This window comes from Podarcis pityusensis (genome assembly GCF_964106645.2).
Source record: "Podarcis pityusensis genome assembly, chromosome: 3".
NCBI classification, from domain to species: domain Eukaryota; kingdom Metazoa; phylum Chordata; class Lepidosauria; order Squamata; family Lacertidae; genus Podarcis; species Podarcis pityusensis.
This window is the reverse complement of record NC_138026.1, coordinates 77686929-77702513: the sequence shown is the minus strand read 5'-3', so window position 1 is coordinate 77702513 and position 15585 is coordinate 77686929. Positions and strand designations below refer to the sequence as shown.

At 38.7% G+C, this 15585-nt stretch overlaps 1 protein-coding gene across 18 annotated transcripts in view; it reads right to left on the bottom strand.

Moving 5' to 3' along the window:
* The window catches only part of RYR2 (ryanodine receptor 2), a 260198-nt gene that overhangs the window by 71498 nt on the left and 173115 nt on the right, over positions 1-15585 (bottom strand). For all 18 annotated transcript variants that reach the window (XM_080997555.1, XM_080997568.1, XM_080997565.1 and 15 more), the window contains 8 exons: positions 15474-15538; positions 14879-15000; positions 11298-11347; positions 5796-5856; positions 4484-4722; positions 3132-3213; positions 1776-1906; positions 243-563 (listed from right to left, as the gene is read on the bottom strand). In XM_080997555.1, coding sequence (XP_080853681.1) covers positions 243-563; positions 1776-1906; positions 3132-3213; positions 4484-4722; positions 5796-5856; positions 11298-11347; positions 14879-15000; positions 15474-15538 — 1071 coding nt within the window. The remainder of the gene's footprint in view (positions 1-242; positions 564-1775; positions 1907-3131; positions 3214-4483; positions 4723-5795; positions 5857-11297; positions 11348-14878; positions 15001-15473; positions 15539-15585) is intronic.

The following is a 15585-nucleotide window of genomic DNA, read 5'->3' as shown; positions in this document are numbered from 1 at the left end:
ACTGTCTGATAATTTAGAATACCACAGCCTCTTGTCCTTGCTGGTCTTTTCCATTTAACACTCTTCAATCAATTAGAAATCTGTCTGCTGAAATAATCTATATTTACATTTCTCAGTTTCTTATTTCTTTTTAATGTATTCTTGTTCAGCTTAAAATCCAGAATAGTATTAAGTATTTGCATAGCAATGGAATCCAAGCAAAAATAAATCAAATCATTCATATTATTTTTCTTTCATTTTACCTGCTAATTTCTTCATCCAGGCTCCCTCATCTATGCCCAAATTATTATGTATGATTTTCAGTATATTTCCTAGAAGGGTATTCATATGCTCTGAAGTCAAAGCTGTGCAGCACATTTCACTATTGTCAGGATTGCTTTCTGGTCCATGCTCCCACCAGTGTGACATGTAGCTACAGAGCATAGGCAGTACAACTTCCATTACATGAGGCATTTGTGTGTAGCGAATGCCAGATTCAGCTAATTCCACAATTTCTTCCATTAGCTTCTCCAGAGAAGGAATGTTTGGAGAAAGTTCTTCTACACTGTTTGGTAAGCTAAGACCTAAAAGAAATAATATCAGTAACAATTAAAAAAAACTTTACTTGACACCAATAATGAACAAACTCTTATATTTATCCTGATCAGATTTTTCCTTTCCTACATCACTAGTATTTTAGTTAAGACAAAAATACACTTTTATCCACATTACGAAGAGATGTGATTGAATATCCATTATTATTAACATCACTTAATGGTTCTTTGTTCTAATAAGAGGTTTATAATTTTTGTTAAATATGCAAATAATATTATTTACCTTAATGCAATCTAAAAGTAAATAATCAAAATGGATTGAAAGCATATATTTGAAACCGTTGTTCAAGCAACCCTCCAAGCCATGGGAACAAACCATATTTTTTAGTGTTCCTCCCTCTTCCTACTCCTTCACTCACACATATGGCTTCATTAAATATTGTCTTACTTCATCAAAACATAGTTTACTATTACATTCAAATCATCAAACCATTACAATTACAAAATTGTAATTTGGGATCAAACTGTAGCTTGCAATTCATATTTGGAAGCCTCACTCATCAGTTCAGATAATAGTCGAGTTGCCTTTAGATCAGTAAAATCTCCTTATGAGTGAGAGGGGGAGATAAGAGGAAGGGGGAGGATTGTGATGGAGCCCAGATTTCAAGAACCTCTGGTGCATATTTATAAGGAGCTTTCACGACTATGAATTTATCACCCATGAGATCTAAAGCAGGAAATAATGATGGTTTGTTTAAAACAAGGTTAACCTCAAATCATGGTTTATTAAACTGGTTTATTTTAAAAAAAAACCAGTTTGTTGAAATAACAACAATTTAGAGTTCAGATATCAACTACTGTTAATAAAAAACTAAAGTAAAAGCTTCTACTCTTCTCCTCATGCCAAAGAAGTGAGGTGTCAAGTGAGCCCAAGGTCTGCTGCAGTTCATTCTCATCACAGCAAACCATGGTTTATCATGACATTTGAACTACCAATGTATCAACCATATTAACAGGAAGTCACCTTAATTTCAATTGAAAACTCTGAGCTTTCCTCTCAACTCCATATTGTCCACTGAAGACAATATGCCTTTAGAAGTTTAGGCACTCGCCAAGGAACTAAGCAAATATAAAAAAGCAGCAGGCATTAACACGTAAGAAGGTCATAAAATGAAAGGCATCTACATAAGCAGTGGTGTCTGGATAATTTATGAAATTTACGTTGGAAGCCATTTTCTGTACCTGTTCTATCTCTTGTAGTCTTGGTGTTGTAAATAGAATGTGTGTTGTGATGGTTCAGATGTGTTTCTAAGAATGCCACAGGAAAGGCACCAGCAAAAGCAGCTAGGCATTCGCCTAAAGCTGAGCGCTGCCTGCAGAATCAAAAATTCAAGACAGAGAAATAGCAGAAATTAATATACCACCCACTGAAAGCTCAGGAGAATATAATTATCTTCACCTGGAACCAGAAAGCCAGTAAAGTAGACACCAACATGTTCTCAGCAGGGAGTTTGATGCACAACTTAAAACACAAGGCAGGTTCACTTGATACGGCCTTTATTTATTGGGTTACACAAAAAGGGGATTAATAAACTGAAGAAAGTAGCCATTTGTTGGGTCTGTAATCCCATTACCTATGCCAGCTAAGGATGACTCTCATCAACAGCTGAAACCTCGGATATTACCAACGAACTAAACTTGGTCCACCAGCTGTAACTATTCCTAGAAAATTGTGCACTTGCTATTATGACACATGTCATAGTAACCTCTAGTCTAGGCTAGACTACTGTAATGTGGTATGCATGGGGCCGCATTTGAAAACTGTTTGGAAAATTAAATTAATTCCAAAAGTACCATTGATACCCACTTGAAGGGTAGTTTTACATTGCTTTGCATAAGCTGGATGAATGGTTAAAAGAAAGAGACAGGTCTTTTCAACAGCAGCACCCTAATTGTGGAACCCAGGAGCAATGCATTGGTGCCCTCCTAACACCTATGCTGCTGCTGCCGCTGCCGCTTAGCTAGATGGGCTAGAGCAGGGCCAGGTAGCAGCAGCAAAGACAAAACCATCCAGATGCACTGGCAAGACCACTGCTGCCAATTTGGTGCTGCAACCAGTTTCTTCACCAACCTCATCCCCCGCCCTATCCAGGCAGACAGTGATGCCATCCGTGTCAAGAAGTTGGCTCCATGACTCACCAGATGCACTATTCCTGTAGAACCCCTTCCTAAAAAGATCCAGCAAGACAGCCTGACTTTTTACCTTTAGAAAGTGAATTAAGAATTGTTTTGTTCCAGTAGGTCTTTGGAGATGAGCCCTTTTTCATTACATGAACTGGTATAAGTGTTTATGTCTTCAATCTACTGGCCATATTGACCCCCTTTTCCCCCCTTTCAGCTCTTGATTTTATATTGCTGTGTGACATAAATATTGTTAATTCCACTATAGAGCTATGTTTGGCAGGATGGGAAGTTTAAAATGAGTACACAGTTTCACTGAAGTGACTGATAAAATTTCCAGATTTGCAACAGAGGCAGGATTCCACCCTAAAAGTTCACAAGACATTTTTGGTTGTGTTTTTGGTGTTTCCCTCTTACCGCTCCACATAGATACTCTTGCTTGTCCCCAGAGCGTACAAGCTGGCCAATATTCTGTAACAAGAGACTTGAACATCTTCCACTAAAGAAAATGGAAATAAAAGAAAGCATTTTAAAGGCAATTCATTTCACCGATATGCAAAACACAGCTAAGAAGACAATATAAATCTTTCAGGAAACCATTTTAAACAATGTTAAGTATTATGTATGGAATTATTATAATATGAAAAAACAAAAATTGATTCTATCATGAAATACAAGTTATATTGTCACATCAAACATACCAAGAATGTGTCTAAATTCTACGACACAAAGGGTTGGAGCTGTGGAAAGCTGACTTTCCTGCCCCCTCCTTCCCTCTCCCTCAAAATGTCTTTCCTTAAGGGCAGGGGACCCTTCTGAACATGATGGGTTGTAGCCCAGGGAAGAAAGCGGGTTCCTGAAAATTGCATGGACGTACCTTCCATGAGTTGAAGTGCCACTCATGGAAGGTGCCACCACCTGTTTTGCAAGGATCGCCTCTTCCACCACAGTCCCCTGCACAATAGCCACCCTCATTCAGCAGGCGCTCCCAACCTGAAACTGCCAGGGGGAGGCGGTGGCAGGAAAATCCGCTTCTACCAGCCTCATTTCCCCAGATCATCTGCCGCCACCTTATTCAACCTAATTCTTCATCGTAAGTGGAGTGGTGGCAGCCACAGAACCCTAAATTGACCAGCTGTTCTGGGAATCTAAATCCTGGGAGCAGGGATCCCAGGGCTGGTAGAAGGAGGAGCCAGTAGAGCAGTACAGCTGTTGCAATTTTAGAGTTGCCATACATCCAGATTTTCCTGGACATAGGAATACCACAGTTGGCAGCAGTGTCTGTGCAGAAATTGGGCAAATGTCCAAGTAAAAAACGGAGTATTTTATTTTTTCCTTGATTGTGTCCAAAAAGCTCAACAACTTTGGGCAAACTACTTTGCTCAAAAACTTTTCTGTCCGGATTTTCACTGCTTGAAATGTGGCAACCTATGCAGTCTGTGGCTTGCCTGAGCCACCCCATCCACTGCCTCTTGTCCCACTGAAATTCACAGTGCCATCTGTCCGTAGTCAAACAAATGGCAGTGTGATGACATTTCCATTTTTCTTATATGTGTAGATAATCACTAATCAGAACTGTGGCAAAGGCAGAGATAGAATATTTAAGTCAATAACATTAATCCTGGGGTCTTTATGCTAAAATTACTACAACTAAATCAAGGCACTGCCTACAGTAAATGCCTGGAATATTTGTAGCCAGGCTTTATTAATGTTAAATATTCAAGACTTGGCGATATAGAAGTACCTCATATTTCTATTTAAATACCTACGTATTAAATCTTCTCCAAATTGATGCTGTCCAATGTGTTCAAACAATGAAGATAGCACTGGCAGAAGAGCCATAGTGGTATAGTTAATTATTTGTGTCACTCCTTTTGGCTGAGTCCTAGTGTGCGTAAACTGCCCTTGCTTAAGGTTCTCCATTGTCTTCTCCAGGTCCTCTGCAGCATTATCCAAAAATGTTCTCAAAGCCATCTTAACAGACTCCAGTCCTGTCTTCATCACTGTCCTACATATTTATATGCACATAAAATAATATTAAATTATGTAATATACAAAAGGAATAAAATTCCTTAGTCCCCACAATATATAAAATAGAAGGGTGGAGACCTGTGAAAAAGCTCTTTAGCAATCAATGTAAGTGATGAGAAAAATGCACAAGAGGGCAGCAGCAGATCATGCAACTACTGCATTAATCATACCCATGGTAGATAAAATACTGTATATATCATATGGCCATTTGAGCTGATTTTACATCGACAATATTTACACTGCATTGTTGGAACCAAAAAGGCAGGCTTATAGCTTCTAATAATAGCATAACCCAACTATTTTGATCAAAACTGACATTTTTGAGAATAAAATGTGGTCAAACCAGTACTAAAATTTAGTGTCAAGAGGATGAAAAATGTTTCAGCATATTTCATTTATCTATCTATCTATCTATCTATTTATTTATTATATATCTATCTATTTATTATATATCAATGTCCACAGGGCTTTATAGAATACATGGAAAAGGTCCCAGATTTCACCATTTAAACTAGGCTTCCTCAAACTCAGCCCTCCAGATGTTTTGAGACTACAGTTCCCATCATCCCTGACCACTGGTCCTGCTAGCTAGGGATCATGGGGGTTGTAGGCCAAAAACATCTGGAGGGCTGAGTTTGAGGAAGCCTGAAACAAAGGATTAGCCGTTTTCATTAGGGAATAGACATGGGCATGGATACATTTCCCCTGATTGAAGTAATTACTATTACTTTAGATTAGCAACAATTCTCCATTTTGTTTTTGTTTTTTACTGTTTTAAATAATCTTATGTGTAAATCCCGGTTGTTTGGAAGACAATTAATAAATCAATGCTAACTGTCCCTTCCACCATCCCCAACCAACTTAACATTTTATATAATTTATTTGTTTTAGTATTAAAATGGTGAACCACTTCGGGCACTTGGGCAGAAAGGCAGTATAATAAATAAACAAATAATAAGCTATTGAGCTTTGTGTTCCAAATCAACTTTAGTGACTTATTTACTCTGGAATCGAAACAATACTTCAATGAACTTATGCTTAGCATTTTACCTTGCATCCAAGGTCTGTCCCAAGATATGCAGACAATTGACTATTGAAGTTGCATCATTTCCTGAGAGATGAGATAAGAGAGTAATTATAGTATTCCTTTCTTCTAACTATTCTTCTGGTGAATTAACAAGTGGGGAAATGCACATCAGAGATGAAAATCGTTGATAAAATATTAACTAAAATATTGTTTCAACCCTCTTAGCAAACGCCAAAAGCAGAAACAATTATTAAAAGCACCATAAAGCTGGTTGAAGCAGACAAAACATATTTCATGAATGTGGTGAGCAACACAAAACAGTATTTATGTGATTTTATAAGTGCAGTTAGATCTATGTACAGTGGTGCCTCGCAAGATGAAAAGAATCCGTTCCGCGAGTCTCTTCGTCTTGCGGTTTTTTCGTCTTGCGAAGCAAGCCCATTAGCGGTTTAGCGGATTAGCGGCTTAGCGGGCTTAGCGGATCAGCTGATAAACGGTTTAGCGGCTTAGCGGATCAGCTGATAAGCGGCTTAGTGGCTTAACGGATCAGCTGTTAAACGGCTTAGCAGATCAGCTGATAAGCGGCTTAGCGATCAGCTGTTAAGCGGCTTAGCGGATCAGCTGATAAGCGGCTTAGCGGCTTGGGAAAAGGGGGGGGAAACCCCGCAGGAACTCGCAAGACATTTTCGTCTTGCGAAGCAAGCCCATAGGAAATTCGTTTTGCGAAGCACCTCCAAAACGGAAAACCCTTTCGTCTAGCGGGTTTTCCGTCTTGCGAGGCATTCGTCTTGCGGGGCACCACTGTATCTCTTAAAGATAGGGGCAGGCTTGTAATTCAACCTAAAGCAGAAACCTCAGTCTCCTTTCCTCACTCTCTGTACGACTGCATTGAATTTAGAAGCCTGTATATCATTATATAGATGCTACTATATACCGCTACTGAAACTAAAGCTACCATATACCAAATAACTTAATTAACGAGCTTTCAACTTCTAGAAATCCTTTTTCAATTACAGTTGGGATTTGATCATGCTGATATCAAAAAACACTCTCTTGAAGGGCCATTATATAGTAGATATTTTGTTCAAGTGAGAGTCAAGGATAAACACCCAGAAATCAATTCAGTCATACATAAGCACTTTGAGGTGTTTTAAAAAGTGAGTTCTAAAAATTGTTTCACTTTTGTGGGATTATATCCCCTGTGAGTTGCAGGTGTTGTGATACAGAAAGGATTGCAGCTGGGATCCAAAAAATGAGCTTTTTCCCCCCCCCAACAGCAGCGCTGGTATTATATGATCAACTAAACTATAAAGCACAGAAACATGCTATCTGTTCCTAAAGTTATTGGAATTATTTCCTGTGTAGATTCCACATAATGGCAAAAACAGAACAAGGTTGTGATGACACCATTTATATTAACGTGTTAGCAGTATTAAGCCATATTGAGCCAATATATATGTAAAACTAATTAAAGTGTGTGGGTTATTAATGCTTTAAAATCAGATTGCTGTCCTTGCAAATATTTTAAGTTTCGTGTAGAATTCTTTTCAGATTCCAGAAGAAAAGCAAAAGGCCTAACTGTATAAATGGAATCTCATGACAAATTTAATGAGAGCAAATGAGCTAAAACCTATGCAAAATCATATATGTTGAAATTAAATGATAACTGCAATTTTTATTAGGAAACCTGAAATCCACAATAAAAATTAAAAGAGAGTATAAACTGTGGCTAAAGAAGGCCAAATTATTAAACATTTATTAAAACAGGGATAGAGCTTAGAAATACAAAAATTATAACTGTTTCCAATTACTTTCAAACAAAAAAGTATATTGGTATATATCAGTTTATTAATTTAAAGCATTTATATACCGCCTTGAATACAAGGCACCTTAGCAAAATTAAAAACAAGAAAATAACAATAAACTAAAGAAACAGTAGATAAAAGTGAAAATAATAATCTGTTTCTGAAAAATATGTAGGGTATTGAAATGTTTCTAAATGGTTCAAAATGTCTATATGATAGGTATATATCTAGCATCTAAAAAATGGCAAAGTTGGTACCAGGCACAACTCCTTAGTGAAAAACTCCAATACTGAAAAAGCCCTCTTTCTTATAAATATAAGCCTCACCTCTGACGACCTTTGCACAAGGTCAGGTTGATATGGCTTACAATTTTATACACAATTATAATTGCACTATTACACAAGCAGTTATTATACAGCAAATCCCATATAAGAGATACAACAGTAGCACAAATTTCTACTAAAGACATACTATCTAAAGAAAGAAGGAAAGTGTATTACCTTTATGGTGCTATACTATAAATATAAAATAGCCAACAACTACGTTTGTGGGACTTGCAACGGTATATTCCCACTTAGTAACAGGAATGTGCATATTCAGGGACAGGATACTACATTTTATCATGCTCTGTTTTCCACTCCCCCCCCCCAACTGCCATTCATCATTCTATGGATACAGAGCATGCTTGACTTTCATTGGGCTTGTTTTTTTGTTTGTCTTAGATTTGCTTTACTTATGCAATGCTGATACCTTCCTCTTGTTTACTGGTGGCCCCATTTTGGCGCCACATTTGTCGTCTGCGTTCAGAGGCAGTAATAATCAACAACAGGTTTCTGTTGTTTCAACATGAAAAACCTTGCCTTGATCACGCGAGGAACAAAAGGGAAAGGGGCAAGAGAGAAAGTTCTCACTAAACTACGTCTGAACCACTGAGATATACAAAACTAAATACAACAGATACATTTTTTATCTGGAGCTCAATTTCCATGTTTAAAATGTGTAAAATTTCAGAGCTGCCATGAAACTACCGTACATTGTTATAAGGCTTAAGGCGCACTTTTCAAGCTTATAATGCCTTTTAGTTTTATCTTAAAGTATCTCCTTTCACAAATAGATTCCATTTTTTACGTGTTTATTTATACACTTTTGTATCCTCTGTATTCCAGTAAAAGAAACTGATTGAATTAGCTAAGCAAATTGCATGAGAATTTTTTTAAAAAAAAATCTTTCTCTTTTTCTTTTGTTCAAGTCCTAGATGCTAAGTACAGCTCAGACAAAAGCTCCAAAGCCTGATATTAAGGCCAGAGAAAACTATGCAATGCCTGAGCTACCCTAAGTGGTACCCTAGCTACCAAGGTTTAGGTGAAGGGGACGTGTGAAATCCCCAAATCTGACCAAACTCAGGCAAGCTTCTCAACTAGATCAAGGCAATGCTTGGCCAGAATCCTTATGTATAATCAATAACTATATAATACAAGTAGAAGCACCCTAATAAAATGCTGCAGTATGTCCTCATCTACTAACAGGAGTACTCCTCTTCAGAGGACCAAAAATGACTGCCTACAGTCACATAAGCTCAAGGACACATTATAATAGGGTAATTGAAACAGTTGCACCAGGGTCCTTGCTTGCCCCAGACTCTGACCTTTCATGTTTTTTAAAGTAAGCTTCCAGCTCTCCTAGAAGGAAATTTATGAAGCAAAATGTGCAGGCAGCCTTCTAAGCAACTTTTGTGAGATGAGTCATCTTGGCTATTTTTGCTCCTTCAGTGTTTTCAGTCAATGGGTCAAGTTAGAACTGTGAATGATGAGTGCGATGTTTCGACACCAGACAATAGGAATTCCTGGGGTCCAAACAGCTGCTGTTTTCTAAAGCACTGCGGTTTTCCACTTCCCTTTAGTGTACTTCTCTTTCCTGTTTATGTCTCAATTTTAGTTCCCTACTTCCCATTTTCCCTTATTTTCTTCCAAGCGGCCAGGATGCATCTTCCTTGTAGTGGGTTCAGATGAGATCAGGTAACCCCCGGAAGTTATTCTCTGCATATATTATTGTTAAAACCCTGCGCCATGTCAGATGCAAAATGTGAAAACTTTGCAAAGAGGAATAAACCCTTGCTTTGTAGGAGCTGAAATCCAGGTACTCATTAAGAATAAAAGAATAAGTGCAACTACTCAGAAGTAGATCTTAATGGGCTTACAGGACTGCAGTCTTGGCTTTCTCATCTGTGTTAAGACCCAATCTGTGAACTTGACACTTTTCCCCAGTCTGCCATTATTTAATACAGTTGTATAGTTAAAGGAGCTTGTGTAGTTTGGCAGGAAAGGAACAGGATCATCAGTTCATTCCCAAAGCCTGTATGAGAAGCAAACCCTTTTGCTTCTGACTTTACAGATTTTTAATTGTTAAACAATAAATGTATAGGGTTTAAACTGTTAGTAATGCAAAGCTCAGTTTGCCTGTGCAACAACTCTAACACCAGGACAGGCACCAAAGAAAACCCCTTAGGGTCTGGCTGTTGGAAGGCAATTCAAGTGATCACTGTATATAAAGCATCACTGAGTTGCACACTAAGAATATCAGAAATAACATAAAGGAGCTAGACACTGAACCGTATTGCCATCTCAAACAAACTCGTTAAATAACATTATAGGTTGCATAGGGTACAGGGCATTGCTCAATTTCAAGCACTAGAATTATATTCAGTTTATTGATATTATGCAAAAAAATGATGGGTTTCAGGTGAATTCTTCTATGTTAGCTGTCATCTTAGCTAAATAATACTTGCATGGCTTATCCAGGACAATGAGAATCTGAAAAGTGACGCTGAATGCATTCACAGAACGTATCAGCAAACCATTTCAAATGTATGCTTCTGAAATGATTGAGGTTGTAATTAACCTTCACTTGTTCCTGGATCTTCGCACTCTTCCAGTTGGGGAGATGCAAAAAGAGATGCTTTCAAAGAGTAAATTATTGTACTAGGGCTCTGGAACAGTAATTCATTCTGCATATGCAACACCTGTTGTATTGTGAAAATGGACCAGCCAACTCACTCTGCCAATTTACATGGGCTTTTTCCTAACCCTTAAATAGGGAATGCCATGCAAGTTTTCCATGTACTGAAAGGAGAGCAGTGGGATGACTTGTTTTTCCAGCACACAGCATATTTCCTTAATGAGCTGCACAAATGGAATGTCTCTACTGGATGTGAGGAATAAAGTTACTAGATTGGGGTGAATTTCCATGGTCCATATATGCATGGATGTGGTACTTCCCACTGTCAGTAACATGGAAAATAAGGCACTGAATAAAGTCTCAATAAACTGATGTCTTATTGCTTTAACAAGATAATTGTTTTTAATTGTTTATCTTTTAAGTCAACACAAAGTTTCTTGCAGAAAATGTTGGTTACCACATAAATATTACTGGCTACCCTAAAGGATTTTTAGTGGGTCACAAAGTTCATGCTCTTGGTCAGGAGTAGCCAGTGTGGTGCTCTTTCGATGTTGTTGGACTATACCTCCCATCATCCCTGACCTTTGGCTGTGCTTTCTGAAGCTGATGGGAGTTGTAGTTCAAAAACTGGAGAGCACCACATTGTCTATCCCTGCTCGTGGGCATGCAGTCATGCAGCATACATCAAAGCACAGACATAGTTGCAAGTAATGGCAAAGAAAATCAAGGGATGCTCACACAAGAATTTGTCAAGGGTCTCCTTACCAAACAGTGAAATCCTATGCCTGACAAGAACTCCAAGTTTGCAGAATAGGCTGAAGACAAGGGGTAAATAAAAGAGAAGGGAGGGGGAAAGGAAATAAAGGAAGGAAGGAAGAAAGGAAGGAAGGAAGAAAGAAAAATAACAGCTGATATATGAGCAGGAAAAAGCAGCATGATGTTTTGCAGAAAGAATTCAGTCTCTGAGCAGAATGTAGGACTGAGAGTACTATAAAAGTTTCCAAGAGCAGCTCTTGACAAACATGGTTAAGTAAGCACATATCATAATTAAACAGAGAATAACTGACAATGACTATTTATACAAGTGTCCTTAATAAAATCTCACCACCAACAACAAAAAGTCACTGAAATTTTAGGAAGCAAAATGCAGTCAGTAGGTTAGTTTAATATCATCGTTGCAATTTTAGAAGCGATAAAAGATTCTGATTGAGACAAATATAAATGTTTGGTGGTAAAATATATTAAATTTATAAATGAGTAATCATGTTAAAACTTCCCTTTATTTTTAATGAACAATTTTCTTGTTTAACAGACAACCAACATCAGTTGCTGTCCAACCCAAAGTTACTAAGAGGTGCTTGAACATATTAATTTAAATGGACTTAAGAACATCTCACTCAGTTGGATAATCACTAACAAAAAAAATCCAAAGTAGATATGAACAATGAATTTACTTAATGGCTTCAATCCAAAGGTTCTATTTCACTGATGGAAAGTTCTTCCATTCACCTAACACAAGCTCTGCTCACAGAAGGGCACTTTCTGTGAAAGGAAGCATCTTCAATGAGCAGAACCATAAAACAATCCCCCCTCTCCTCCCCTACACATGGTTCTGGCCTAACATCCCCCGTCTTTTTCTAAGGGTCACATGGAGAAGGAGAGGGTGGAAAGCCCTGTTGCACAAATGACAGCCTTTGTGTAGGGCTTTCACTCGTGGATTCATGAGGTGAATCCCACTCAATGTGTTTTGAGTCACTGTGGTGCTCATGAAAGCTCTCACGGCTTAGGGAGACAGAGAATACAAAAGGTATAAGGAAATGGACATATCTTGACATAAATGATGTTACTTTTCATGACCAAATTCAGGTGTGTTTTTTTATAATAATAACGAGGGCTATTGATTAATGTAACATACTCACAACATACACAAAATAAATCAGATTTTAAAAATTGCCAGTTTTTCCAGATCCCCTCCACCAATAATTATTAATTTCTAAAAATAGCAGTCATTACCAATGGTCTGCCCTGCCACACATTCCTCACGCCCATATAATAAAAAACCCCAAGCCTATTCATCTCAGCCGTGCTGCCTGCACAGCCCCCTGTCTATGAGGGCTCTTAGCAACATCTTCCAGAATTAATATCCTCCCTCTTCAGATGCCACTCAAAAGAAAAGTATACTTCCTGGCCTCTGACACATAACACCAGTTATTACTGGTCACCGCTTAAACTGCCTGCATTCTAAGCTGTGATACAAAATGAAAATACTGTATAACCTACTGTACAAGCAATGTTAATGTCAATCAAAAGACTTTCTAAAGAAGGTAAGTCTTTGTTAACTACTTCTTCAACAATCCAGCACAACTTTTGCAATATACATAGAAAGCTGCCTTATACAGAGTCAGACCATTGATTCAGCTTGCTTACTATGGGTTTACATTTCACTGGCTCTCCAGGGTTTCAGATGGGGTCACTCTTGGCTTTATCTGGAGATGCTGGAGGTTGAACCAATGAGCTACAGCCATTCTCAGCAACGCATCTCCTGTTGCTCATTCAGTATTGCACAACAAATGGGGCTTTGAGATTTCATGAAGTATTTTATGTTATAAAACACATTACAAGAACCTCACGACTAACACCGAGAAAGAATCAATACAGTGGTACCTCGGGTTACATACGCTTCAGGTTACATATGCTTCAGGTTACAGACTCTGCTAACCCAGAAATATTACCTCGGGTTAAGAACTTTGCTTCAGGATGAGAACAGAAATTGGGCTCCAGCGGCAGCGCAGCAGCAGGAGGCCCCATTAGCTAAAGTTGTGCTTCAGGTTAAGAACTGTTTCAGGTTAAGAACGGACCTCCGGAACGAATTAAGTACTTAACCCGAGGTACCACTGTATGAGTAACTCGCAACTCGCGCTCATTTAACTTGTGTGCATTCAGCTTTACATGCAAAGATAAAGGGACCCTTGACCATTAGGTCCAGTTGCGGATGACTCTGAGGTTGCGGCACTCATCTTGCTTTATTGGCCAAGGGAGCCAGTGTACAGCTTCCGGGTCATGTGGCCAGCATGACTAAGCCGCTTCTGGTGAACCAGAGCAGTGCACGGAAATGCTGTTTACCTTCCCGCTGGAGTGGTACCTATTTATCTACTTGCACTTTGACGTGCTTTCGAACTGCTAGGTTGGCAGGAGCTGGGACCGAGCAACAGGAGCTCACCCCGTTGCGGGGATTCGAACCGCCGACCTTCTGATCAGCCAGTCCTAGGCTCTGTGGTTTAGACCACAGCGCCACCTGCGTCCCTTTATGCTATTTACATGCATAGCGATAAACAAACAAATAAATAATAGAAAGGGAGCAGGCATCTGGGGAAAAAACTTTGGCAATGCCACCTTCCATTGAACCCAATTTTGGCATTACATGCTATCCCTGGAATGTAAGTTGAGTTAAGAGTCACCGGTATAGAGGTTGCGTTTGCATGTCTAAGGCAATACATGTTATTTGGGATAATCAGAGGCTTATGAATTCCTTTAAAAAAAAAAAAAAAAAGACTTCTCCTTACTGTCGCTCACTGCAATTCACTGAAGCACCTCGCCCCCTACAAAAATCTGCTCTTCAGAACAGACGTGGGTGTGGGATGAAGTGTGAGTGACTGCAACAGGTAGGAAAGGAGGAGCACTTCCTGTTGTATGAGTGGAAGTCTATTGCACTGGTTGGCAGGCACCAGTAGGCATTTCAACAGGATAGGCTAAAAATTTGTAGCATTCCCCCCCCCCCCCACAAAGTATGCAGGCAACTGCTATATAACCAAGTAGGTAAAAAAAATTGTTGAATATATTGGTGAGATCAACTGTTATGTATACATGAAACGTGAAAGTTAATACTAGAATACAGAAGATACTTCAATATTTTAAAGGGGATTTATATTCCAGACATTTAAAAAACCCATTAACAGACATATTGGAAAAACAAGATTAAAAAGGGGGGCTTTGTTTTGTAGTTCAATTTATGCATCCCCCAATAAAAAAATCCGACAATTAAACATCCTAATGACTGTTTTAGTTCTTTTACCAAAAGAAGAAAAAATTCAACAGCCCAACCCCCCCCCCCAACATGAACCATCTAATTTAGTAGTTACAATGTGAGAAGTAGGAAGAGCTTAGGAAATAGTAGTGGAGATGAGAAAAGGACAATAAATTATTAAGCTTAAAGTCTTGGGGAGCTGATCACGCTGTGAAATAGACATCTTCATGTAAATTTCCCTCTTCTTAACTTATGTATGCCCATAAATCTGCCTCTGTTTTGTAGTAAGCTAATTAGGTATTATATTTTATTATGTTTTTACCTTGTCACCATTTCTTTCTCCTTATTTGAGGCATGCCCCCCGCTGCTAAGAGGCCTACTTGCAGCAGATAGGAAATACAGGCGATGGTTCTTAAAATACTGGTCGATTAAAGGAAGTACAACCTGGAATAAATACATGAGAAAAAATGGGGGGAGGGACACTTATTATCTCAAGGCTCCATCTCCCACAATTCTTATTCATGATGGTTCTCTCTAGATCTGACAGTGAGCCATCCCCATTAACTCTGACATCATCACCAAGTACCAGTGTGAACAGAGTCAGCAAAAGTAGTCTACTTGAAGGTCTGCCAGGTTGCTTGCCCAGTAACATGGGCTCAGGACACCAAAGGTGCCCCCCCCCCCCGCTCTTCAAAAGGAAAGCCTACAGGGCATGCCAACTGTTAGGACAATGTCTTTGCTTGAGCTTAGCCATGCATTTTACTTATATTATCATACATGAATACCCAGCACAAGAGTATGAACCTGTGTCCCAGGTTCTTCACTGCGCCTAACATGTAATTAGCATTAAATCTCCACTAGCTTTATGTGTAACACATTTGATAGCAATAAAAAAGGCAAAAGAGAATATACTTTACTTTAGCAAAGAACTTGATTTCTTGTTCATAAGGAAATTGTTCTCCTTTGCCTCTGCTGCCACCATCTGTATAAAAAAAGATAAATTATTTTTTTAAATGTAGCCTTTGCTAT